This window comes from Glycine max, chromosome 1 (assembly GCF_000004515.6).
Source record: "Glycine max cultivar Williams 82 chromosome 1, Glycine_max_v4.0, whole genome shotgun sequence".
NCBI classification, from domain to species: Eukaryota; Viridiplantae; Streptophyta; class Magnoliopsida; order Fabales; family Fabaceae; genus Glycine; species Glycine max.
This window is the reverse complement of record NC_016088.4, coordinates 56,046,649-56,072,576: the sequence shown is the minus strand read 5'-3', so window position 1 is coordinate 56,072,576 and position 25,928 is coordinate 56,046,649. Positions and strand designations below refer to the sequence as shown.

Sequence of the window (25,928 nt, the reverse complement as noted above, 5' to 3'; positions counted from 1 at the left end):
TACATTATATCGATTTCCCTAACTTCATGTAATAGTATAATTAGAAAGAAGTTATGTAAATGAGAGATATATCATATTATATTATATTGTTACATAATTATGACTTATGAGATGTTTGTGTAATGTTAAAAAAAATATCATATATATAATTGTTTTTAAAGATGTTAGTATAATTGACCTAATTAAGTTTTACATGATGGATCATGAATTATAAAGATGGTGTTATTCTTTTCTTCTGTCAATAATATTCTAACTTTAGGGGGATCTAGTCCTCTACCCTAAGACAGGGAGTGGGAGTGACAAGACTAGCCAGTTATATTGTGCCTTACAGCTCACACCCACAGGATACCCTATTCATGTTGCGTTGCGTGGATTCACATGCAGCCGCAAGCCCTCACTGACAATTCTAAATCTTCCCTTGACCTGCTAAGTGAAAATAATATACAGATGAAATGAAACAGTCGTTAAATTTTTAATTAACAAGTGTTTTACAATTCTTCTTTAATAAAAAAGAAAAAGAAATATGAGTAGCAATGAAGAGCACCCGCTTCCCACGCCTCAAACTTAGGCTACCAGGCAAACTTTTTCCATGCAGCATGGAGATGTCATTAGTAAAATAGAAATTATACTGATACTAAAATCTTGTACAAAAAGTTACGCGATAAAAGAAAGAATGTGCAAAATAAGATGGTTAACGCGATGGAAAGAAATAAAAAAAGGTTATAAAAAATAGTATAAAATTATGGTAAAAATAAGTGGTCTAAAAATGAAAATGGATAGTCTCAATGATGTACTAAAATAATAGTGTCCTTATGATATGACAGGAAATCAAAAGTTAAATCTTGAAAAGATACGAAAATATGTTGTCATTTTTTTTATGAAAAGGTGTTATCAGTAAATTATTATCATGAAGTTATTATAGAAATAAGTCATCTAAAAAAGAAAATGGAGTCTCAATGAAATACTAAAATAATGTTTGCAAAGATTTAGTATTTTCATTATTTTATAATTTGATAAGAAATCAAAAGTTAAACTGATTCAGTATTTAATATTTTTATTTAATAGTATTTTTTTTCTTATAGATTTCTTTATCAGTGTAACAATCATTAAAACTTAAAACTTAAAAGAACCTTCGGAATATTGGCATTTTTGTTGGTATTTTAATTTTTGATTAACACTCATTGTCCCTGGTAGGGAAATAGGGAAATGAACTGGTCACGCATTTACATCAATTAAGCGGAAGGTTTACTTTATTACATTGATCCCCATCATAATCATTCACTTAATTTAGAGGCTACCTTCGGCAAAGAAAAACTATCAAGTGTCAACTCAAGTATTATTTGCTTTCGTGATTTTTTTTTATCATATAAGCCATGAGCATGCCCAATAAAGTAAAATTGCAGGTACAAAAACCATAGATCATACACCAACTACAAACAACGCTGATTAGAGATTTCTATGTAGAACTATTTGAACAAACTCTACATTACTTGTAACTATAAATGTGAGCCCCTGCTTTGTTTAAAGGGGATTGGATACATGAAACTATGGTGCTCAATTGCAGAAGATAAGCCATGCATTGCATACACCGAATATATCAGAGGTGAAAAGTTACAACATCATTCATTCACAGTTTAGTTCTCCACTGTGTAGGAGTCTTATATGTGGACAGGGTCTTTCAGGTTCTCCACTAGTCCACAAAACCCTCAAATCTCCTCGCTTCCGCCCCAATGTCATCAGGGTCCCTGCATTAATGCATGAAACCGTTAGCACCTAACTATATACAACTACTAAGCAGTTCAGAAATTTCCTTGATAGATGATTTCATTTTTTTTTCTTGGTAGAAAGTGATAACAAAATAATCTTTTCCATCTAAAGTACCAAGGGTAAATGGAACGATGTATAGTAGTGCTGGTTGGCCATGCCCGTCCATCAAGTTTAGTGCCACGTACGTAACTAAAAGACCTACCAACATTAGAAACAAGTCAGGTCATTTGTATGCACTCAATCAATCATGTAACTTTTAAATCAATAATGAAAAAAAATGATTTTATATTGAAAAAGTTTCTCATGAAAATTTGTTTTTATAGTTTGAAAATATAGTTATTGAAGTCAATAACAGACAAGGTGATTGGTAGTTGGTTCTCACCAAAGCCATATGCAAACATTGCCCACAAGAAATATCCACTTCTAAGGCTCTTGTTTGCCAGCCAATCGTACCTGCAAAAACATTTTGATCAGGAAAGCTTTTTCATCAACTAAACACTTGCTTAAAAAGTATACTGCAACAGCCTTGCTCTTGCATTTGATTTTAGAATGATGAATTACAATAATTCATCCAATAGAAGGACTACGAAATTGCTGTTATTGAACTCAAAATTCCTTCATTCTTCTACCTTCTCTGGTTATAATTGTGAAAGCAAAATTCCTGATAAACAGGCTGAAGCAACATTCCAATCCATAAAATTTGGACCTTGTCATTCAAATCAAGTTTTGGGTTGACATAAGTCATGCAAGGGATAAGGGGTAGAAAGGAGGGAGGAAATAAAACCTGAGTGAGAATGCCACCAGCATTCCTGGTAAAAGGATGTCTCCAAAACCTATGATGCTGTAACCACCCCATGGATCAAAAATCCGAGGGAACTTCAGTAACATGGGAATTCCATCTTCTCCACTTCGATCGCCTCGGGCCACCTATGGTGAGTAAAAAGTAAGCAAAATTAAAATTAGTAAATACATAGGGTGATAGTGATTGTCATGAATTAGAATAGAACATATACTAACCACAATCATGACGCTTTCCTTGAAAAACTTCTTTGAGACAAATACCCAAAAGATGTCGTAAATGAAGGCACAGCCAAGAAGTACTGTACCAACCTAATTCAGGAAACAATCAAATCAAATAACATGAGTATCTTAGGGCGTAGTTGGGATAGCTGCTAGTTTTAAGTTTTAATTTTTAAAAACTAAAACCAATTTTTAGTTTCATGGTTTTAGTTTTAGTTTTTTGTGATGATGATGACTGGTGGTGATGACTTTGGTGACAATGATGGTCAATGGTAGAGGTGTTGGTGGTGGTAATAGTAGTGGTGGAGGCAACAACAATCATGATCATGCCGATGGTGACTGACTAGCAAATAGCAATGGCAGCATCAACAATGGTGGTAGTAGGTGGTCATTGTGGTAATGACGGTAGTGACAATATTGGTTGACTAGCTGTGGTGGTAGTGGCAAATTGACAACAATGGCGGTGGTGGGTGAGTGTGGAGGGGGGCAATGGAAGTGGAGATGACAATTGCAGCGATGACCAGTGGTAGTGGTCATAGTGACAGTAATGATGATAGCGGTGACAACCAATGGTGGTGGTCGGTGGGGATGGCAGCAGCAATTGACTGGGGGTATTGGTGGTGACTGTGATAGCGGCAGTAACATGTGGGTCTTTTAGGAGAGATTGGAGATTTGAATGGATTATTTTTACAACTAAAAAAACCAAAAAAGATTCTTTTTTAGTTTTAAAGATTAAGTTAAAAGTGTTTTGAAACTTGATTAACAATCAATTCAGCCCCCTTTTAGCTGAACACATATTGTTCTGAAATTTGCATTTGAAAATAAAAAAAATTGAACCCAGAACAAGCCCTTGATTTTCCTAAAGAAACATTTCATGCAGCATAAATATATCAAGACAGACTCTAACTTGACAAATTACAGATCTGAGCGTTTGCTGAAACAAGCAGGAGTGGAAACTAGAAGCAATGCAGCACCAGATGCACTTATCAAATTAAATATGTTGTTAGTTCATTTCTTTGCAATGAGAGATGTATCAAAAAATTGTCAAAGTATATATCAGAGTGCCCATTAAATGGCTTCTACTGAAAAGAAACAGAATTCAAGAATAATTGTATCATGGTTAACATAAAGCACAGCACAAGCATAATATACGCTTAAATAATTACCTTGAGATTTGGTACATGTACAATCTGTAGAACTGTGATTATCAGTGTTATTCCCTGTTAGAACAATTAATGAAAAAGAAATTATGATTAAATGGACAAGTGACTAATAGCCTATCCAGATAAGTATAAAAACTAAACAGAATTTTCATATCATATATCTAACAATAGCAAAGTTTATTATTATTTGTACAGTTGGGCAAAGAAATATTAGGAAAAAGTTGCATTCAGAAATAAGGATCCAAAAAGTCTTCACCAAAAGCACCCACTTGACACTCCTGACAGGCGGTTGAATTTCCTTTTAGTATGTAGCAGAGGCAAATGGATGCCAGGACACATTTTACAATTTATGAATATAAAGCACAACTACATTATGAGAAATGTACCCTCTTCCTCTTTGAAAATAACAAAGAAAAGGACAAACATCCTTTAGACCTTGAGTGCCTATATGATATGTTTGAAGGAGGGGAATATCATTTAAGACTGGAGAAAAATTTATCCTTACAAGTATATCTTGACCAATCCAGGCAAAGGATTCGTTGCGATAAACTGCCCAGAGAATGGAAAATGTTATACAGAATGGAGAAACAGCCAAAGTCAGGTATGAGATAGCTCCTAAGAAAGGTACTTTGATGTATGACTCTCCGGCATGCTTGAACCACCTGCACAGGAAAACAAAATAAGTTTCCTCTACAAGTTAACATTGTGAAGAACATAATGACAACTTCAATTAAAAAGGACAATAAAAGCATGCAAGGTTGGAAACTCAAACATTCTAGAACACAATATCCTCAATCTTTGAAATTTGAAAATTACTCTCAAATGTGAGGAAAGGAGACTATTTTACCTTATGACATGATTTTCAAGAGTACTAGGTAATAAAGCATCCTGATCCTATATCATTTGAAACATTTATATAATATATAATGTACTGTTTGTAAATGTCAAAATGCAAAAAGATTATCAACATCTCATGTAGTTCAAACATACAAAAATTAAGTTAATCACATAATAGCACATTCTCAAAAAATTAATGAAAGATAAAATTAAGTTCAATGAAGTCTTAAATACTAAGAATGCAGGTAACACCTAGGAAATCCTTTCCCCAGTCATTTAGTCAGCTTTGTGGGAGTGTGTGCACATGCATGTGACTGTGCGAGTCCTTTAGACCTGGTGTCTCCTGAAAAATATTTTTTTTTTATAATGATATCTTCCAGAGAATAAAATGTCAGTGTGTCAGACTTCTCCAAAATGTGTACATTACCTTTGGCTTTGTATGGTAAAATCATCTTAGAAATATAAAAGAAAAGTACAAAATCCCAGGGATATGGAAACAAAATGCACCATCAACAGCATTGCTCCATCTAAAAGTATTACGTAGGGGGAGCAGGGGAGCTAAGCCTTGGCTGTTTTACTGACTAACACTGACTATACAGCTCATTTTTTCTATCAAACCAGCCACAAGTTTCACTTATCTACCCTTGGTAGCAGATTATGTGGGAAAAAAACACATTATAAGGTCACAATTGCTAATTTATCTATATTGATAACAACTTCTGGTTGTGCACAAAATATCAAGCTCATACAACAGCATTTATCAATTTCTAATCTAAGATTTGAAAATAATTAATGAAAAGGCAAGACAATTGCTTTAATGCTTAAGGTATCAAGCTAATCATGTAATAAAAAAGGCAAGCCATCCAAATTCCAACATTATTTTGTCATAAAACATGTCAACTCTCTTTGGATCCAATTTGAGCTTCTTAATAGATGGATACTAAGACCAAAAATTCTTAATAACATTCATTAAAGAAGATACACCATACCTGGACAAAAGAGCAACCAAGCATGTTTGCAAGCCCTAGACATACAAGAAAAATATGGTTAGCAATGACCTGGCAGAGAATAACATGGCAAATTGGCAATAGCAGGAAAGACAAAATTTGAATTCAGTATTGGAAACAGAGAGTTTTTATAACATGTACTCATGCAATGTCACAGACTTGAGTAATATGCAAATAGATTTTTTTCCCCTCGCAGATGCAAAAATATCAAATTTTAAACTGATTTAGTGGAAGTTAATACCTCAATACCACCAATACAGAAGAGAACAACCAAAACATCAATGAACCACGACGACATCAGTTTGTAAAGCATAAACAGGAAACACGAAGCAAATACAACAAAAAGGACTGCAGCTTTCACATTCATATTTACAACTCCACTAACACTAGCATATTTAGTGTTTGGGAGTTCATCTGAAGCATCCTATAAGAAAAGAAAAAAATGAGAGTAAGTAGTAGAATCGACAACATATTAAGAAAAGAAATGAAAATCCAACTTGAGTAAATACTAAATGAATAGGAAAAACAGACCTTTAGCAACTTATCCTGTTCAATAGCTGCTTCTCGGGTCGTCCAAGCTGACCAATATGATGCACACAATATGGTAAGAACTGCCATCATCCAAAGAAATACTTCTGCTACGTCAACAGCTGGTCGAAGTGGCGAGTACAGCTGCACAGACACTGCAAAACGGATTTTTTTTTAGAAAACTTCCCTCCCCTTTAGGAAAAACAAATAGTAGTTACATTGCAATTAGAATCTGCTGATAAGTCATAAGCATTAAAGATATTGCGACCATCACTAAGTTAGCTGCATCAAATAGAAACTACTACAAGTCCACAAAACATGCACAAGGAAGCTCACCAGATGAAGTAGTTGTCAGCATTTTTTCCAGCCTTGTACCTGCATCTAGTGGAAGCATGACAGCAGGTATGTGTATGTTCAAATCAGTTTCATCAGGTTCGCAAACCATCTTGTACAGTTCTGCAAACAACAAAAACAAATTTGACATGAAAAGAGAAATAAAAAAGTGTATATACTAGACATGACCCACCCAACACAAAAGTGAAGCAACTTCTTCAACTATCAAAAACCCAACTACCCAAAAAAAATAAGAGCCAGAAGGACAACGGAATTTTTACCTTTTTGGTTATTTATGATGAGGATGGCTGAAGCATTAGCATTCTGTGCAATATTTGCCTTTTTTGTGAACGTGCAGTTGCCTCGATCCACCATGATGACATCTCCCACAATCTGACAGTTTACACAACACAGTTGAACTACTAACATGTTAGTACTTTGCTACACTAGTGACCAAAGTAAAGTACAATACAACATGTCACACATGAAGAAAGAACCTTATTCTTTGGCGGAATGCAACAATCACGAGGATCTGAAAGAATAAGGCGCGTGTGCTTTGCATTTTTCTCTTTGGACACAATGGCTCTGCCAAATCTGGCACCCACACCAACAAATTCAACATCCTCTACACCATTGACCCATGTTTGCACTTTTACCTGACAATTATAACAAGTTAATCAGCACTCGAATTGAACTTGAGACTTACTAATTAATCAGGAACTAAAGTTTTTTTTTTTTTTTAATCTCAAATGTCTAGTTCTGGAAAATATGATTTTGATGCTCCATGACCATGCACGCTTCTAGTACGAGGAAAAAGCGAGAAACCCAGAAATGAAAAGAGAAAAAGAGAACTTTGTAAAGTGGGTATACCAGAACGAACTGGTTCTCGCAACCCGGCTTCTTGGGAGTTGAATCGTCGTCGTGAACTATGTCCCCAGCTATGGCAGAAGGAGCATCACGGAGAAGCAAAATTACAGCACAAAACAAGAGAATCGAGCAAATCTTCTCCGAAGCCATGGATGCAGTCTCACGTCAATGAGATTTATGCAACCATTACCAACTCACAGTTGAAACCGAGAGAGACAGACGCTGCCGCGTCTTGGAACAATTAACTTTCGATTTTGATCCATTCAATAAAATAAAGAAGAAATTAAAGCATATTACTATTAGTATTACAATGACTATTATTATTATGATAATACTAGTTGAACCTCTGTCTTTATTTTTAAAAGTAAAACAGAAATAGTTAAAAAAAATAGTGATAACAATTTTTTTAAGAAAAGTGATAATAATTACATTTTAAAAATTTATAAAATAAATAAAAGTTAATAATATAAACATTAAAGGAAATGATTATTTTTATTAATAGTCATAAATGATTATAATAATATTATGCAAAGGGAACTGATGATATCATGATACAGTCAATTAGTCAATAAGTAATGCATATTAAAAAGTTGTTTATTTATAATTAGTATTAGATACAAAAGATACTGTAAAAAATTGATTATTTATAATTAAAAAGAAGAGAAGTGTAAGGGAAAATGTGGTAAAGTCACGGCAGCCAGGTAGACTGCCGTTGCAAGACTCAAATTACACGCCATCCATACAATTAGTTAATTGATTAATTTTGATTAATAATATTATTATAAATTTAAACTTAAAAATTAAATGATTTAGTAATAATATTTAATAACACTGAATAATTTATAAGATAAATTTTTTCATCATGATTAGTTTAAGTTACATTCTCCTAGATTAAGGACACTCAAATTCAAGTCTATTCAAAAATAAATTGAGTCAAATCAGTTTTTAGATTTTAGATAATATATCTAAAATTAAACTAACCCAAATCAAACAGCATATTTACTAATATCAATTTTATTTAATAGGTATTCAGCATTAGATAGTACTATTATTTTAAACTTTTAATAAAAAAAATCAAGTAAAGCCTTTAATAGTTATAATATGTTATTTATATATCTAACTTTTTCTATCATCTTTTGTTTTAAAATATATATTATTAACTTACAACTATTAAAATTGTATAATAATACTATTAATATGAACAATTTGTTTTTTCACTTTAATTTATTATATTCATCAAATCATCAATGGGTAATGTAAAGTTCAAATCTCCATGAACAACCATAATGTACAGAGATCAGTCAGAATTTCCGTTAGTATTCTGGTTAATCCAGGTTCACTGAGGTTTGATTACCGGCAAATGCAAGTTGTTTTTAAACAAATTACTGGGTTGATTTCCAGTGTCATTTTTTAATGTTTACATATAGAAAGGACTGAAATCCAGAATAAAATCATTTCCTATAACCTTTCCCTCTAATTATCCCATTCAAATATGGACAATAATATTCTGTTCTATTTGGTGTTACAAAGTATGATTCTAACATTAGCAGCAAGCACTCCACATTTTCTTCATGAAAGCAGGGTATTCTGTGTGGCAAGATATATTCTTTTGACTATCATGAGTAATAAATAGCCCAGACTCAGTTCCAATAACCAGAAGCAGAGAATGTAGCACTTGCTACCAGCTTTAAGGTCAAACCAGCAATAGCAATGGCTTAAATTAAGGACTCAAAAGCTGACACAAATATCTCACTTGGATCACTGCAGCAAGCTGGGCAAGTGTAAACTACCCTTTATACTCGTGCAATGGGAGACAAAGGTGGGTTTAGCACGTAGGGTCGAGAAATTCCCTTCTGAATCTTGGACACATTCTTATTCTCTTCTTTGGTGACTGAGTTGATAAATAACTCTACCTCCTCCTCAAGAAGCATTTTCAATGAATTGCATCTAGATATCTGTTGGTTTTTTGCCTTCCCCGTGCCACTGAAGGAGGAGTTGCCATGCAAAATAGCAACACAAATGGAGAAAGCTTGTAACGGTGATAGGTTTGCATGGAAATCAACTGCATATTGCCCCTCTTCAACCATTGTCATGCCAAATGTAGGAGTTCTCTCTTTGGCTCCCTATGCACCAGAAGGAGAGATAAGTACCCTAAAAACCAATCAAAATCTCATAAACGAAGCATGTTAAAACTGAGGCACTGAATGAAACAGAAAAGGCTCCAATTGGAATCACAACGGTATTTGACATCTTATGAAGATGCATGTCTCATGGAATTAGTTCATCGTGCAATGTAGACTAGAGTCAATATCATTTTGCTTTTTGTCCTATTGTAGATGCATATATCTTCATTTGGGAAGAGAAAATGCAAAAAGTTAAATTCAGAAGATTTAAATCAACAAAAAAAAATGAAAAGAAAACTTAAGGCGTGACTATTTTTCTAAATCTATTTTAAGTCCTTTCACAAAAGAGTTGGAGAGATTCAAGCTTTACCTGAGTGAAAAGTTCCAGTGTTTGATATCCCTCCATATGAGTTCGACCTTCAGCAAATTGAATAGTAGGATTACCTAAAAGAATAAGGGGACAGGCCATGTCCCAGCCGCCACAATCACAACCTCCACCATGTTTCCATCTATCAAGTAATGATGAGGGACCCTGGCTTTCAGCACTTGGCAAACCATGGCTTCCGGTTGGTAGCACCACCTTCACCTGTTCTAGGACTTTCCTATCATGAAGGCTTTTTCTACTCTGATCTACAGCTAAAGAGAGATCACTTAATTTTGAATGCTCTTCAGCATTTATTCTATCCCTTCTTTTGTATTTCAAGCTTTCTCTCTTGCGAAATGGAATTTGCAAAACAATGGCAGCCATTTCAGGGTTTGAATGCAATTCTGTGGATGACAAAGGATAGGAATTTGATTTATCAAAATCTGCATTGCCTGATAGAAGCTTGTTTTTAGTGAACAAAGTCTCTTCATCTGGCCTGAAAGTTTCGCCCTTCATTCCTACACGAGAAGCTTTTAGAGTTTTAGAACAGTGTTGGTCGCTGTAACGCTTTTTTTCAGGAGAAACACTTTTGCTTGAGTGTGTAAGATCATACAGCACAAATTCTGATACCATAGAGTTGTCAAACATTCCACCTTCTAATTTCGAGCATGAATTAGAGGAAACCAGCATCTGTGCTACCATTGATGAGTCTTTGTCACAACAATGGGATCCCAAGTCAGTGGCAGTACTTTTTTTTCTATTATCCATTGAATGAAAGGTATACGCCCAATTGAAAGCATTGCCTGATTTCCATGTCTTCACCACAAAGACATCTTCGGGGCACTTTACCTTAAACTCAAAAAATGGCAGTCCTTGTTTGTTTTTCAACTTGAGATTGCCATGAAGATGAACAGGAGAACATGATAGACCTGAAAACTGGATATCTCTATTGATAAACTCAGAAATAATGTCAGAATGCTTTGCTGTGTTAGAGAAGTCATTCAGCAAAGATCTCTGATAAGCCCTGTTTCTTGTGCCGCTTAATTTGACCTCAGTAGTTTCCAGAACACAACTCACTGGGCTTTTCAAAGATTTTGACTTTGTATATGAATTTAACCTGTTCCTGATAGAGGTGAGTGAGATTTTTGAACTTGATCTTGGTGAGCAGTCACTCTCTGATGGAGATGGCATGAGAGAGATTTCAACCATAGCAGAGAGTGGCTTTTGTAATCCACGAACTGTCTCTTTTTGAAGATGAAAATTACCATCAATTGGTGAACCAGCAACCTTGTCACTTCTGATTTCTGTATTTATAGAACCAACCCCTTCTGCTGCACCATATTTTTCATCCCAAACATCTGAATTTAAGCAAAATTCAATATAGCCATTTGAAGTGCTGTTCTCCATACTAACCCAGGAAACAGAAACAGATGGAGATGTTGAACCTAAATTTGAGTCCTGAGATATTACTGAAGGTCTCTCATCCAGACTTTCATCATCTGAACCACACAGAGAATCAACAACACTACCTGAAAAAGAGGCATCACTACTCCTAGATGAAATTTCTATTTTTTTCCTTCCCCTAATGGTGCCAATTTTCTTTATATTTATGACTTGTTCTGAACTCTGATACACGGAACCTTGTCTCATTTCTATTTCTATATTACCTTCCAGTCAGGGAAGGCCCTTTGGTGAAGAACTGCGGAAGCGACCAAAATTGATATCAGCAAGGTTCTCTTTGAGTTTCAAAAAATCATCTTTCCCAGTGGGTTTCCCATTATTACATCTTTTCTTCACATTAAAGCAATATTGATGAGATGGAAGAACAGTATCGGAACTGAGACCCACGGAAGACTTGTCATTCAGATCAAACTCCAATTCTTGTCCCATCCTGAAGAGCCCTGCAATACTATTAAGAAGAAAAATAAAAAATACAGATAATTAATTTGCAAGAGAGAGATCGAATTCATTTGACACAATGATGCATTTTGTTTGTAATTGAACGAACTTTAAATCTTATATTTGCAACTAATCAGTGTATATTTAGCTCAGCTTCTCAATCAGCGCAGAAATATCATAATTTTGCAGTGATTTTTGAGGTCACACTATATTCAATAATGGTTTGCCTCCTAATTTTGAGATAAGCAGAGGAAAATCACAATTGAGGCAGAATGTGATAATATTTCACAAAACAAATTGTTGATTGCAGGTAAGAAAGGGCACGTACAACAGATATCTACAATTTTTTAAAATATCAAACTTTACGATGCCAATTACAAGCTTGCTGCAATTGCAAAAAACCATTATTGGAAAGGAAGTGTCCCAACAGTGAAATTAAAAGTTAGGAATGGGATTGCTGAAAAACTAAAAAGTAACAATTTTGATTCCCAACACCCCCACTTCCAAAAAAAAATCCTGTAAGATCTGTAGCTTAGCAAAAGGAAAAGGTAAAATTATGAATAATACCCAGAATATGAGTAAAGTGATTACAAGGATGGCAATTGCTGCGCAAATGTTAAGTAATAATATTCTAAAAATAAAATAAAGTTCACTTTAATACCAAACCATAAACATAACATAACAGTAGAAAATTGAAAAAAAGAAAAGCAGTGAAAGGAAAGGGCCATACTGTAGTAGATGTTGGAGAAGTGAATTGAAACCGAAGGAAGAGCGTCAACACACAATCATTGTCTCCAAACTCAAACAAAAAGTGTCCAAGAGTATATATATATATATAACCGTAGAAAAGAGCTATCTTTCTTGGCCTGTTGGAGGGTGAAGAAGAAGAAGAAGAAGAAGAAGGAGTGAAGCATGATAAATGGTGCCAAAAAGTGAAGTTAGAACAGAGAATAACACTGAACTCTCTCACACACGAAAAGGAGGGGAAAGAAGAGACAGCAAGCAGACGATCCTCTGTACATGTCTCTACTGCCACTGCTACTAAAGCTATGTCCTTTGATCAAACATCATCATTATGTCAAATGCTGCGCTTCTCTTTTTCTCTTCTTTATTATTATTGAGAAATGTTAGCAACTATTTTTGACACACTTTAGCCGAAATTTATTTAAAAAAAAAACTATAAAATTAAGTGAGTCTTCTGTTAGTTAATATTTTTTATATATAATTTTAGAGTTTTTGATAAATTTTAATTAATACAAAATTATAAAATGTGTTAAAAATATGTAAGATTTGAGTCTCACTCAGCAATGAGAATGTGGGAGCTGTGAGACAGGGCAAGGTCAAGCCCAAAACCGAGCAAGAGAATGAATGAGCGTGCACCCACGGTTAAAAGACGAATAACCCCATCATAAAGGGGCAACCTCTTCCACTGAGACTGAGTGAATAAAAAGCAAGGATGATAAGTGTAAGACCGCAATCCCATGAAATTAATAATTAATCACTGTGCATATGATGATAAGATAATAAGAGGCATTTATCTAAGATAGGTCGTGTGTGATAATGGTAATGTTTTCTGTTGGTGTTGGGTCAAAAAGTGTTATGGTCATTTTGGGGAGCAGAAGGAAGGTAAGAAATGAAATATAGTTGCATTGCATGTGCTTGGTTTGCGAGATAGCAAACCAAATTCAATGACTGTCGGTTGGTCACATTCGGTTTTGGTTTATCATGATTCACGTTATGTTACGTCATTTTATAACATTTTGATTATCTTCTTAATGGGAGTATTAAATTAAAAAATTACTATTAAATAAAAAGGTGGATACATTTAACTTGTTAAAATACAAAAAAAAAACACTTTTTAAGAGATTAACTAATTGAAAAATATTGCAAGAAAAATTAGAATTATTCATCAACTAAATTCAAAACTACTACATATGGTGAGTGGACGAGATGATTACTAGTATTCTTGGCTGAGAAGATAAAAATAGAAAAAATAAAAATAGAAAAAAATATTTAAGTTAAAGAATAATATAAAAAGTATGAGACTCATTCTATTTTTTTTTTCTCCTTCCTCATCTCCCAAACACACTCTACAAGTAATTCTTCTACATTTTAGAATTTGAGTATTAATTAACTTACTTCAATGTTATATGTCCATATTCCACGGTATGGTAGTGATATTCACCGTTGTGCATTTATGTACGAGCAATAAAACTTAGTTGACATTTTTTTTCTTTTTTATTAACCTTTCTATCTCTCTTTTTTTACTAGAACCTTTTTATCTCTTAACACTGTGTAATAGTACTACTATGTCAAGATTGTTTGAGAGATTGAAGAAAAATTATTAAATAAAGTTATTAGATAATTAACTATAGCATTTATGAAAGAAAAAATCAGGTTCTATCTAGAACATAAGATAATGGTATGTTTACTATTCTTACTAAAACTGTAGTCGATATCAAATTCTAGGCCTTTTGCTAAAAGGTAAGAGTTGGTGTGTTATGTCTTTGAAATAAGTTGATTGCTCTAAAATTATCACCTAACTACCTAAGGCCTATTTGAAGGAGCCTTTTTTGGTAATTGACAATTTGACATGGGAGTATGGGACAGAACGCTACATAATGTAATTGGTGAGTAATGGGTAAGTAAGGAGAGTTAATAGAGTCATCTTCATATTAAGTGGGACCTTGCATGGATCTCCTAGGTCGATAGGTTAAAATCTAAAAATATCCGTTGGCAAAATCACATCAATGGGTTAATTTTTTAAAAACATTACAAAAATTGGTAGATTTTGAATAAAAAAATTACAGAATATGGATAGATTGTGTTTTAAAATATGACTTAAAAAAAAATAATCCATTCATGTGATTTTGCTGATATCAGTTAGTATAGCTCACAGATTTTTATTTTTTATTTTTAAAAACACAGCTCACAGTTCTTTGAGACTCAAGGTATTCGTGAATTCATTTAGATCGATTTTGAAAAGAAAAAAAAATTGATTTAATCACTTCAATTTTTTAATTTATCATTTAAATAGTTTGATATGGTAAGACTCATAATAAATACAATGCAACATAATATAAAAATGTCAAATATATTATCAATTCTAATTTTAATAATAAAGTATTATTTTATTTTCATTGTTATATTTCACTATTTGATTAAATGGTCCATAATGTCCTTGATTAAAATTAAAGACTTGTTATTATAATAGAGATTATGATAATGAGAAACAAGTTTGTTCTAATTTTAATTTAAATCATTCATGATCATAGATTTATTATAAATAGGATATTAATAATCCAGATAGATTAATATATATGTGATAGTATTTATTAGATAAATATTAATAGATCTCATTTATTAATTTGTATATATAGATGAGTCAAATGTTGATGTAATCATTAAACTGACTTAATTGAAATTTTCTAATGATTAAAATTTATCACAAACTGTCAATAGAAAATTCTCAAAAAGAGGTATAATAGTTTTCTTTGACCTGAGATTGTTATAGTAATTAACAGGTTATTGTATTTTGATTCTGGACACCTAATATTTTAGAGTACTTGTTGAATGAATATTGTATATGATTAAATAATTGTAGAATTAATGATTAATCAAGAAGGAATTCATTAACTCTTGGTAATGAGTTCGAGCTCTATGAATAAAATTATATTCTGGTCAGAAAAATTAAATGAAAGAAGAAATGAGTTTCTTAAGTCATTATGAGTTAACTCAGAAGAGTTCAACAATAACACTATACTCTAGAGTTAACCTAGAGCGGTAAAGATGGAAGAAATTAGTACACTACTCTTCTAATGGTTCTTGAAAGTAAAATGCTACTTCAACGATAAGGAGTGTTGCTAGACGCTTACCTTGATTAGTATATTAATTTGATTAATATATTACCGACTTAGTATTGAATCTACGGGATCACACACAAACTGAGTATTTTAATCTCTGTTAAAAAAATTATTTTAATATTTGATGATGAATTAAATTAGAGAATTTAATATCATCAAATGATTAATTGATTTCAAAAAGGTAAAATATTATTATATTTTTGCTAGCGCTTAAAATATAAATAGTATGAAAGATTTGCTGAAAGAAAATAGTATTTGAAATTTGGATTGAAAAGGCCGCTAGATACAAGTTTGACTTGGTCAATTATTATTTCAATTTTAATTGTTAGATGGTTAACAATAAAAGGTAACAAAAAATAATATAGCTTAACAAAAAGATACTATCAATAAATGATTTTGATTTGATTAGAAATTTGATATCCTTAACGTGCTATAAATAGAGCATTAGACTGGTGCACAAGCCTTACGTTGCATGTTTAAATGATCTGAATATCACTTCTCTATTTTTTTCAATTGTTAAAGTTGTTAACAAATAAAGGTTAATCTTAGATACACTTTTTAATGTCATCGGTTCATAATATAATTTAAATATAAAATACATCATTTATTCCGCGTGTTTTTGAACACTTTTTTCTTAAGTCACCCGAGTTTATTAATTTTGTTGAGTAGCACTTTAGCGAACTCAAAAACTCCTCCAAGACCGCGGTGGAGCCAACCAACCACCATGTGGGATCTTAGTGGTGAATGGTGATCATCATCGCCATGAAGAATAATAGAAGCTGCCAGAGTCTCAGTATCGGGTCCTTGCCTCAATCGCAGCGTTGCTCTGTGGATATTTGGAAGCCATAAATAGCCCTTCCATTACGGAACATTCCATGTTTGTTTGTCTTTAGAAACCGATACTAGTGATGATACTACAGAAATGTCAGTTTCTTTCCCAAGTTCAATAGGTAAAGGATTCCCTAGACTTTACTTTTTCCAACCATGCTCAAAATTCTGCAGAACACCTAAAGCAATTGGTCCTTCTAAGCGACAATGTGTGTCATGTCAAGGTTCTCCTTGTCCAACTTCAATTGAGGCACCTCTAAAATTTGGTTGATGAAAAATTGAAAACCGTCACGGTGAGTTGTCACCGTCGCACTAGCTAGTGGCCATGATGTTGCAACGTAATTTATGTCATGTCACTATTTGTTTATCAGATGGAGATATAAGTTGGGATTGGGTGGTTAAGAGAGAAGAAAAAGAGAAAAAAAAGTCATGAATTCAATTCTTCCTACTAATAAAAAATTAACAATTAATATTTGTTAATAAAAAATATTATTTATTTAAGAAAAAGGTTGAACTTTATTTAAATGAACTACTTGCGCAAAAACAATTTCCACTATGACCTGATCGTGTCATATAAGAACTTACCAATATTATTTTGCAAGTTCATATTGCTTTAGTAAATGTGATTGCAATCTGTTGAGTAACTTATGCTTCTTTGGTTGGGGTGATCATAAATTAAGGTTAATGTACCTGTAACTTCAAAAATAGTTTTTTAGCCGGGCAAAAAGAGAAATGAAAGAGCAAGGATGAGTGGATCCCAAATTTGTCACAACTCACAACTAGTGATTAACATCCTGTCCAAGAATGTGGCTTTCATATTATACCATAACCATCAAAATGAGTCAATAAGTGGGTTAAATTCATCACAAACAGAATAAGGTCACCGACAATCCTTTATTTCAGTTCACTTTCATAAAGAGCAATCAAGTTGGAATCAAAACTATGGAGACTAGGTAGAGTAATAGCCACCCTTGCTAATTCATGAAATATCATGCGTTGGATGCTTGATCTTATCAACCACTGTTTTAAAATCAATTTAAAAAATATCGCAATCCAAATATTACCAACTGAATGGCTTCCAGCAAAGCCAGAACTTCTTCAGAAACTTGCAGCTGAGGCACAACTAAGTTTGGTATGAGTTTTTTTTTTTTTTTTTTTGCTTATTAATGATTGAAACAAGTTAATACTACAAAGTAAAAGTCAAACTAAGAAATTTACTTCTATGGCTAACACTACCCTTATGATGTATGAGGTAACACCAGCTAGTTTATGCGAAGTATTACACAAAACCAACCGTTTGTTGTATGATATGCGCAGAGTCAAATAGGAAGAGAACTATATCTATTCATAAACAGTCTTTTGCTATGACTTAACACTAGCCGGGATAGATACACGTCTCATAGCCTCAATATCGTCACCTTTCCTGGACTTTCCAAATCATTTCAGGGGATATACAATTAACTTGTCTTTTAAAAGATGCCATTGGCTGACATTGGATTCACAGCGGCTCACCAGCTTCATCTGAACATCTTTAAATTTTGCAGTGGCCTATAGCGCTGTGCCTATGTTTCCCTTAGAATCTGATGCATCTATGGTCAGCATAGACACCTCATCCCGGGAGGCATACCAGGAATGACCACAGGAAACACATTCCAGCTGTAAAGAAGCAGAAAGCAATCAAACCAAGCCATAAAAGTGCAGGACACAGTTTTGGAACTCTGGACTAAAGTAAAAAAGATGCAAACCTGATAACGTTCATTATTTCCAGCTTGGATAATCTCTCTCAAGGCCACCTTACAATCCATGCATTTTGAGCAGCGAGCATCTGTCATCTGTTTCATGGGAAGGAAAGCTGAAGCCGGCAGATATCTTCACACAACTTAATAACAGTTAATGAGATAATAATTGTAGCAGGGAAAGTTTACTTGCAAGTGCTGGATCTTGTCAGGCTCCTCCTTGGTTTTTTCCTCAGCAACCAAACCCTCCTGAAGTTCATATATTTAGTATGTGACCATAAGAAACTATGCATCAAGCAGTTTAATCTTTTCAAAAGCAGCTTTCAGAAATTGATGACAAGTTACCAGTACTTCAATTCATAGTTGCTTTAAGATGTGTAGATGTATTTTTTGCTGTTTCCATAAAAGACAGTGCAAATAGCTTTTTTAAACATCAAACATTATTTTAGGGAACCCTTTGAAAAGCATGAGCCAATTTTAGAAGTAAATTCTCAGAAATTTTATGTAATATGCATTTACCACCCCTATGCCTTTAGTAAGTAGACTCGATTCCTACAAATCAATTCCAAACAAAACAAGCAATAAAATGAGGACTAAAGTTCCTAGGTGACTGGTCTCAAAGGCTGAATGTTCATCTACAATTGATTATAATACATGTTGGAAAGTCACCTTAATTGCAATCTCCCCTGGCCCACCTAGTTAATTGTGGCTTATTAGAGTTGGTTGCCTGTTTCCAATGTCTCAAAAGGGCTACAAAGGGGCTGACCAGAAAGACTGAGTGAAGCGTCATAGTGTGCAGCCGTCAAGACATCAAATCTTAGGGGGTTGATATCCCACATCAACTAGAGACAAAGAGTAGTGTTTATAAAGCTAGGGCAATCCTCACCATATAAACCAATTTTGTGGGGTTAAGTTAGGCCATAAGCCCAAATTTTGATATGGAATTAGAGTCTGTCCTAGATCCATTGTTGGTCCACCTACATTTCCACACTTCAGACCCATAGCCTTGAATGTGATGGGATGTGTTGAAACTTGAAAAGTTGCCTTAATTGCAATCACCTCAAGCCTGCCTTAATAAGCGACCTACAAAGGGGCTAATAAGAAAGGCCAAGTGAAGTGTCATAATGTGCAGCTGTGTCAGGATATTGGCTCTTGGGGATTGAGATCCCACATAACTAAAGATAAGGCCAAAGTAGTGCTTATAAACTTATAAAGCTTAGGCAATCCTCATTGTACAAGTCGGTTTTGTGGGGTTAAGTTATGTCTTGAGCCCAAATTCTAAGAATACACTACACCAATAATTAAATGAACAATTAGTGTTGAGTTATAAAAGCTTGGTTCATTTAAATAATCGAGCCTAATCTCAAGCTCGAATTTATGTATTTAAATAAACAAATGAGCTTGATCGAGCATTTAAAGAGTCTAGTTTGAGTACCCAAGTTGAGCCAATAGTATTTGACAGATGGGAAAAAATGATAAGATTAAATCTACCATACCTTTAATTCATTGGGTGTCATATTTAATATTTTTGAAGGCTCCAACTCTCCACTTAATAGACGGCGTGCTAACACTGCATTTTTCTGCAAAAACCAAAAAAAAGAACTATATCAATCATACATTATAAGTGCAAGAGATAAACATATACACAAATGTTGGAAAGTTGCCTTAATTGTGGTTACTCCTAGCCTGCCTTAATTGCAGCTTCTCAAAGTTGGTTGCCAATGTCTCAAAAAAGGCCACCACAAAGGGCTAACCAAAAAGGCTGAATCAAGTATAGTAGTGTGCAATCATTGGGACATTGGATTGTGGGGGTTGAGATGAATTAGGCCTGACTTAGGACCTTAGTCCAAATTCTAAGAATAAATATTCACATGGATTTCTCAATACAAAAATATCTCAAAAATCATTTGTTATGATGACGGTGAAGATACATACAAGTGACAGAATATATAATTATTGTTACAGCTAACTGATTTTTCCCTTTCTTTTCATTCTTCAAAGGAGATAATTGCACAGAGATACTAGTGTGTGTTTTGTACATATATAAATTACTTAGTGTGATCATCCAACCTTCCAATTTATCATTTCTTAATTCTTAATTTGAATAGAAAGATAATACATTTGTTTCCGACTTGTAACCTATTATCTTAGACATTCATTTTAATAATAGATAAATATGAACAAAGATCAGTACAAGTTTAAAAGTCTCACCTTAGAATTTAGCAGCAATATTTAGTTTTTTTAATAACTCAAAATGCAATAGTTAAAAATATCTCAAGCATATAACTTATATATGCAGAAGCCAGCTTCTTACCTGGAAATTAAAAGCTAATTGGCGCAACTTTTGGTTGTACTTCATAGAATCTGATGAGAGAGCATCATGAGAAGCTTTTTCGAGAGCAACCATGGCTGAAACACCAGCATCTGGCCAAATAAAAGACTTGGAACTCTGTAGATTTGGGGGGGGGGGGGGGGGGCGAGGGGAAGAGAGAGACAAATTCATATACCCGTTAAGAAAAAGGGAGATATAGAGAACAAAAAAGAGAAAATGATTAGTTGCTAATGGACTAATAATACGGATTAGCCACACCTTCTGAACCTTATCTTGACAGACATTTGCTGACTCTGAACTTCTATGCTTGCTTCCACCGTTGATTTCATCAGAATTGACATTTCCTAATCCTTTGTCCCTTTCTTTGCTATCATTAGAATCACACATGTAATGAATGCGTTGAAGCAACCTCTCCAACCATTTGTCTCGATGGCTATCTCCAGTTAGTGCATTGAATTCTACCAATATCCGATAATACTCTGAGGGATTAGTTATGCAACCCGCTGGTGTTTCAGACTTTGGATGTTGTTCACTCTTAAGAGTTTCTTCTTCCTCCTTTGAAACATCAAGAGGTGAAACACTCTTTCTCCTTAAGCTTTTTCTATTTTTCAATTGATCCTCATCGTCATCAGGGGCTTCCTCAGGCTCAAGGTCAAGTAGTTCACCAATACGTTGCAGAGTCTTCTCAACAAGCACATCAATCTCTTGCTGCTTAATATCCTCATAATCCTTATCACTCAGCCTCCAGAGCTTTCTTTCCACAGTGTCATACACCTTCTGTACAATAAACCCCGGGTGATCCTTACGCTTTGGAAGCTGTTTGTGTCTGGGAACAAAATGTACCACACACTTGTGCATAACAGCCTCCGCAGGAACATCGTCACGGTGGAAACTATAAAACAGTTCCCTGGTATCACACGATTGCCAGTTTCCACCACCTTTTTTCTCGGCTTCTTCGGGACGATAAAACCACTGCCCCGTCACTTTCACGTTGCCACTGATAGACTGCGTAATGTCCTGAAAGGAGAAAACCCTTCATAACATGAATGCAGCACAAACAAGTATTGATAAGGGGAATGAATCAAGCGAATTGATTAAATATCTAAAACCACAATGAATAGCAATTGAGAAGGGAAATAGATAAGAGTACCTTAATAATTGCAACATATGGCTTCTGGCCTTTCTCCTCGGGTACAAGAAGAACAGGATCCTCCTGCAGAATTGAAACGAGTTTTGGTGTTCAAATCCCTAAATTCGGAATAATTGAGGAGAAAAAAATTACGAAGCTTACGAGAATATATTGGATGCCATCGAACTCGAAGGAATCATAGTGCCTCTTCCTTCCTCTTCCTTTTCCCGAAACCCTAACGGGTTCGCCAAGAGGCTTAGCGTCCTCCGCAGGCTGAGGCAGTTCCGGCACCTCTTGTTGTTTCTCTTCTTCATTCTCGTCATCATCGTTATCTTCCTCGATAAGCCTCATCCTCTTCCGCGTGCGTTGTGGACGCGGTGCCTCGTCTTCATCGTCGCTCGTCGCCACCCGGGTGAGGCGTCGACGATTCACCATTTCCAATTCTCAGTTACGATCACCGCCTAAATGGCAATGTAACGTAAAACAAACTCAATGAATATACTCTGGTCTGGTCAAGCTGAGTCACATACATACACGATAACCCATTTCACTCGCCTGACCCAACCCACTGGTCGTGAAATGTACGAAAATATAATTTACAAATTATCTCATATGTTAATTGTAAAAGGATAAACTAGAAATTCACGAATAATTTTTTCAGTCAACATTACTCATCTATAAAATTAATTGGTATTCTGTGAAAAAAATATTAACATAATGACCAAAAAGTGCCAATGGTAAGAAATAATATAATTTGAAAATTAATTTTAGAAAAAAAAATTATTTAAATTATATCAAATGTCAATCATAAAAAATGTTAACCTAATGAACACAATAGTGATAATGGTAACAACTAATATAATATGAATATGTAATATATAAAAAAATCAAAATTTTATTATTGAAGGATATAATAAACCTGATGATAATTATGTATGAAATTTTATAAGATTTAGATATTTATAAATGTACAATCAAATAATAACTATTTACTTTGAATGTTGATAAGTTTGTTTGGTTTATGTTTAGGATAAAATTAGATTTGAACTATCATGTTTAATTGGTTTTAATTGGCTCATATTTGTTTTGTTTTTTTAGTCAATTAATATAATATTAAATTGATTAAGATTGGATTAATTTGGTGTTTGTGATTGAGTTATGATAATAAAAATTAATTATTTTAAAATATAAAATGTTAACCATGTTAGTGTGAAATTAACATAAAGATGAATTTGGTTCCATTTTAAAATTAAAATGAAATAATTAAAATGAAAATTTTAAAAGATAAAAGTGAAAATTACTAAAAACATTAAGGGACAAAAAGAATATTTTAGTCAAAAATATATATCTAAAAACATGCATTGGACGCTTTTTGTAAAGGAGCAACTATTGGATAGTTAAATCATAGACACGTAATATTAGATGTTTTGTATAAAAGAATATTTTGGATGCTAAGGTTAAAAACACTAATGACTTTGGACCATCCATATCACTTTTATGAAGCAGTTATTTTCTAAAAGGATTAACTTAAATAACTATTATTGTTGCAAATGGAACAAACTTTTAATTGATTCACAAATTTTAATAATCTTTATTATCATCCAAATATTTTAGGGATTAGACACTTTATACTAGGTTCCTGAAGTGATTTGATTTGGTTTTTTTTTTTCTCAAAAAGTCATTTGAATCAAATATAAAAATTATATGTGATTTTAATTTTGTTTGGATTGAATTTACTATCAAATTCGAACCAACCCAAATTAATCTTTTGCAATTTGGTTTGAGGTTTTTGTGGTTTTAATTTATATACTTTATTTTCATCTTTCAAATCAAATTTTATTAAAAAAATGTTGATAACAATCTACAAAACTTATTAATATGATAAACATTCTATGATAAAAACCGACCAAATTTCCATCAATTCAATGATAAAAGTCATCCAAAAAATAAAGTAGTATACAATGTATAAGTTTTATATACATAACACTATAAAATGATGTGAAACTCAAATAGTATACATATAATATTAGAGTAGTATATAAGTGTTGCGATTTGGTTCGATTTTAGAACTACAATCTCCAAATCAAATCAATTAGTTTGAGCACAAAATATCCAAACAAATTAAAAAACTATTGATTTGATTCAATTTTAGAAATACAAACCGCTAACCAAACCAAACCGATCAATTTGAACACAAAACATAATCTCTACTTGCTAAATCCTATGACCTAAATGATTTCAACCCAACCTATATAAAATTTGTAAACATATATGTTGCCAACACTAATGTGAACACAATCCCATAATAGACTTGTAGAAGACAAGAGAAATTCGCACGAAGACTAGTTGACTATCTACTCCACACACATACATAAGGTGCCGAGAGAGGGGGGGTTAGTGCCCCAACTCGCCCCGCACTCTATCCATCCTTGCATAAATGAATAATAAAGATCATAGTATGTATCAAAACACACATGTGTGACAGAGCATGAATATGTATCAAATAACACACATTAAAGTAATATAGAGAAATATAAGCAATACATATTATAATATAATTGTCAAAAGCAAGAAAATAAAACTGAAAATAGACAAAAACAAATAAGTTGTTTAGGATTGAGGTGGATGACATCACATGGACAACTTGTCGATTTTAATTTGGCTATGGGGATAAACAACTGATGATTGCACTTAAGTTGGTGAAGATGGAGGTGCAAAAGTGGATGAAAGGTGTGAAGGCGTTGGTGGAGGAGTTTCAATAGCCATGTAGATTACTTTTGAGACATCTGGTCCTTTGAAACATCAAGAGGTGAAACACTTTTTCTCCTTGAGCTTTTTTTTTATTTTCATTTGGTCTTCCCCATCGTTAAGGGTTTCATCAGCCTCGATGTCAAATAATTCACCAATACGTTGTAGAGTCTTCTCAAGAAGCACATCAATCTCTTGCTGCTTAATATCCTCAAAGCCCTTATCACCCAACCTCCAAAGCTTTTTTTCCACATTGTCATACACCTTTTGTACAATAAACCCTGGGTGATCCTTACGTTTTGGAAGTTGTTTGTGTTGGGGAACATAATGCACCACACACTTATGCATAACAGCCTCAGCATGAACATCATCACGGTGGAAACTATAAAACAACTCCCTCGTATCACACGATTTCCAATTGCCACCACTTTTTTTCTCAGCTTCTTCGGGACGATAAAACCACTGCCCTGTCACTACCACGTTGCCATTATTTCCTTGTGTAATGTCCTAACAACACAAGAACGTAAAAAAAAAAAATCAACTCCCTCAAAAGAGGATAGAAAAAGGGCAAAAAATAGGGCAAAAAACCCGTCATAAGATCAATGCAACACAAAACAAGCATTGATAAAAGGAATAATAATTATTTATCAGGCACGAATCAATTGAATTGATTGAATTTTTAAAATCTTAAATCACAATCCATAAGAATTGAAAAGGGGAAATAAATGTTAGTACCTTAATAATTCCAGCATATGGCTTTTGGCCCTTTTCCTCTGGTTTGAAAAGAACATGATCCTCCTGCAGAAACAAAATTAAAATCGGAACAAGTTTGTAATCTTAAAATCCCTAAATTGTGAAGAATTAATGAGAAAAAATAATTTACAAGAGTATATTTGATCCCATTAAACTCGAAGGATTCATAGTGCCTCTTCTCTTTTTTCCCTTTTCCCGAAGACTTAATAGGCTCGCCAATAGGCTTAGCGTCCTCCACAGGACGAGGCAGTTTCGATACTGCTTCTTTTTTTTGTTCTTCTTTATTCTCATTACTGTTATCTTGCTCTGAAAGCCTCGTCCTTTTCTGTGTGTATTGTGGGTTTGGTGTTTCCTCTTCATCATCACTCGTTACCACTTGAGTACGACGGCGATGATTCATCATTTCTAATTATTTTTGTTATGATGACTGCCTCAACTCCTCAGTGGAAATGCAATGAAACACAAAACTCACCCCCTCAATGAATATACTAGTCAAGGTGAGTCACATACATATACACAATGTATATAAAACCATGTCACTCATCTAACCCAACCCATGAGTAAAAATTTAACTCTACATAAGATTAATTTCTTTAAAAGAAAGAAAAATAGATATGCATTTAATTTTTCC

The 25,928-nt window shown here is 33.7% G+C and overlaps 4 protein-coding genes across 8 annotated transcripts; all 4 read right to left on the bottom strand.

The window, feature by feature from the left end:
- Window positions 1-1,431: 1,431 nt before the first annotated feature.
- Window positions 1,432-7,809, bottom strand: LOC100796300 (signal peptide peptidase-like 2). The gene is made up of 14 exons (XM_003517421.5): window positions 7,526-7,809; window positions 7,153-7,311; window positions 6,937-7,048; window positions 6,659-6,778; window positions 6,326-6,477; window positions 6,036-6,218; window positions 5,777-5,811; window positions 4,456-4,612; window positions 3,954-4,007; window positions 2,785-2,877; window positions 2,552-2,694; window positions 2,150-2,220; window positions 1,882-1,965; window positions 1,432-1,745 (listed from the first exon to the last, which is right to left on the bottom strand). Exons 1-14 carry the CDS (start codon window positions 7,670-7,672, stop codon window positions 1,624-1,626), a joined length of 1,632 nt encoding a protein of 543 aa, XP_003517469.1. The 5' UTR covers window positions 7,673-7,809; the 3' UTR covers window positions 1,432-1,623.
- Window positions 7,810-8,889: 1,080 nt separating this feature from the next.
- Window positions 8,890-13,004, bottom strand: LOC113001967 (uncharacterized). 4 transcript variants are annotated; one of them, XM_026129020.2, is made up of 3 exons: window positions 12,639-13,004; window positions 10,016-11,918; window positions 8,890-9,868 (listed from the first exon to the last, which is right to left on the bottom strand). In XM_026129020.2, exons 2-3 carry the CDS (start codon window positions 11,657-11,659, stop codon window positions 9,833-9,835), a joined length of 1,680 nt encoding a protein of 559 aa, XP_025984805.1. In that variant the 5' UTR covers window positions 11,660-11,918; window positions 12,639-13,004; the 3' UTR covers window positions 8,890-9,832. The 4 variants fall into 4 exon arrangements, with proteins under 4 accessions (XP_025984805.1, XP_025984803.1, XP_040873179.1 ...); XM_026129018.2 differs by having other exon boundaries at window positions 8,890-9,645; window positions 12,639-13,003; XM_041017245.1 differs by having other exon boundaries at window positions 8,890-9,645; window positions 10,016-11,910; window positions 12,639-13,003.
- A 4,789-nt stretch (window positions 13,005-17,793) lies between these two features.
- On the bottom strand, window positions 17,794-22,365 carry LOC100776280 (uncharacterized). Of its 2 annotated transcripts, XM_026129017.2 has the most exons (8): window positions 21,959-22,362; window positions 21,818-21,880; window positions 20,926-21,684; window positions 20,650-20,784; window positions 19,832-19,915; window positions 18,525-18,584; window positions 18,345-18,431; window positions 17,794-18,255 (listed from the first exon to the last, which is right to left on the bottom strand). In XM_026129017.2, exons 1-8 carry the CDS (start codon window positions 22,229-22,231, stop codon window positions 18,148-18,150), a joined length of 1,569 nt encoding a protein of 522 aa, XP_025984802.1. In that variant the 5' UTR covers window positions 22,232-22,362; the 3' UTR covers window positions 17,794-18,147. The 2 variants fall into 2 exon arrangements, with proteins under 2 accessions (XP_025984802.1, XP_040873173.1); XM_041017239.1 differs by having other exon boundaries at window positions 20,650-21,684; window positions 21,959-22,365.
- A 2,019-nt stretch (window positions 22,366-24,384) lies between these two features.
- On the bottom strand, window positions 24,385-25,762 carry LOC102664313 (uncharacterized). The gene is made up of 2 exons (XM_041015131.1): window positions 25,302-25,762; window positions 24,385-25,051 (listed from the first exon to the last, which is right to left on the bottom strand). The coding sequence occupies exons 1-2, from the start codon at window positions 25,698-25,700 to the stop codon at window positions 24,599-24,601; spliced, it is 852 nt and encodes a 283-aa protein (XP_040871065.1). The 5' UTR covers window positions 25,701-25,762; the 3' UTR covers window positions 24,385-24,598.
- Between the last annotated feature and the right edge of the window lie 166 nt (window positions 25,763-25,928).

Excerpts from the sequence above, each read along its gene's own strand:
- LOC100796300 (XM_003517421.5), bottom strand. The coding sequence starts at position 7,672 with ATGGCTTCGGAGAAGATTTGCTCGATTCTCTTGTTTTGTGCTGTAATT. Across the intron at positions 6,779-6,936 it reads CATCATAAATAACCAAAAAG|AACTGTACAAGATGGTTTGC; the intron begins GTAAAAATTCCG and ends TGTTGTTTGCAG. Across the intron at positions 2,695-2,784 it reads AGGAAAGCGTCATGATTGTG|GTGGCCCGAGGCGATCGAAG; the intron begins GTTAGTATATGT and ends TACTCACCATAG.
- LOC100776280 (XM_041017239.1), bottom strand. The coding sequence starts at position 22,231 with ATGGTGAATCGTCGACGCCTCACCCGGGTGGCGACGAGCGACGATGAA. Across the intron at positions 21,881-21,958 it reads ATGGCATCCAATATATTCTC|GAGGATCCTGTTCTTCTTGT; the intron begins GTAAGCTTCGTA and ends TCAATTCTGCAG. Across the intron at positions 18,585-19,831 it reads TGACACCCAATGAATTAAAG|GAGGGTTTGGTTGCTGAGGA; the intron begins GTATGGTAGATT and ends TATGAACTTCAG.
- LOC102664313 (XM_041015131.1), bottom strand. The coding sequence starts at position 25,700 with ATGATGAATCATCGCCGTCGTACTCAAGTGGTAACGAGTGATGATGAA. Across the intron at positions 25,052-25,301 it reads CCAGAGGAAAAGGGCCAAAA|GACATTACACAAGGAAATAA; the intron begins GCCATATGCTGG and ends TTGTGTTGTTAG.
- LOC113001967 (XM_026129018.2), bottom strand. The coding sequence starts at position 11,659 with ATGAGACAAGGTTCCGTGTATCAGAGTTCAGAACAAGTCATAAATATA. Across the intron at positions 9,646-10,015 it reads CACTGGAACTTTTCACTCAG|GGAGCCAAAGAGAGAACTCC; the intron begins GTAAAGCTTGAA and ends TCTGGTGCATAG.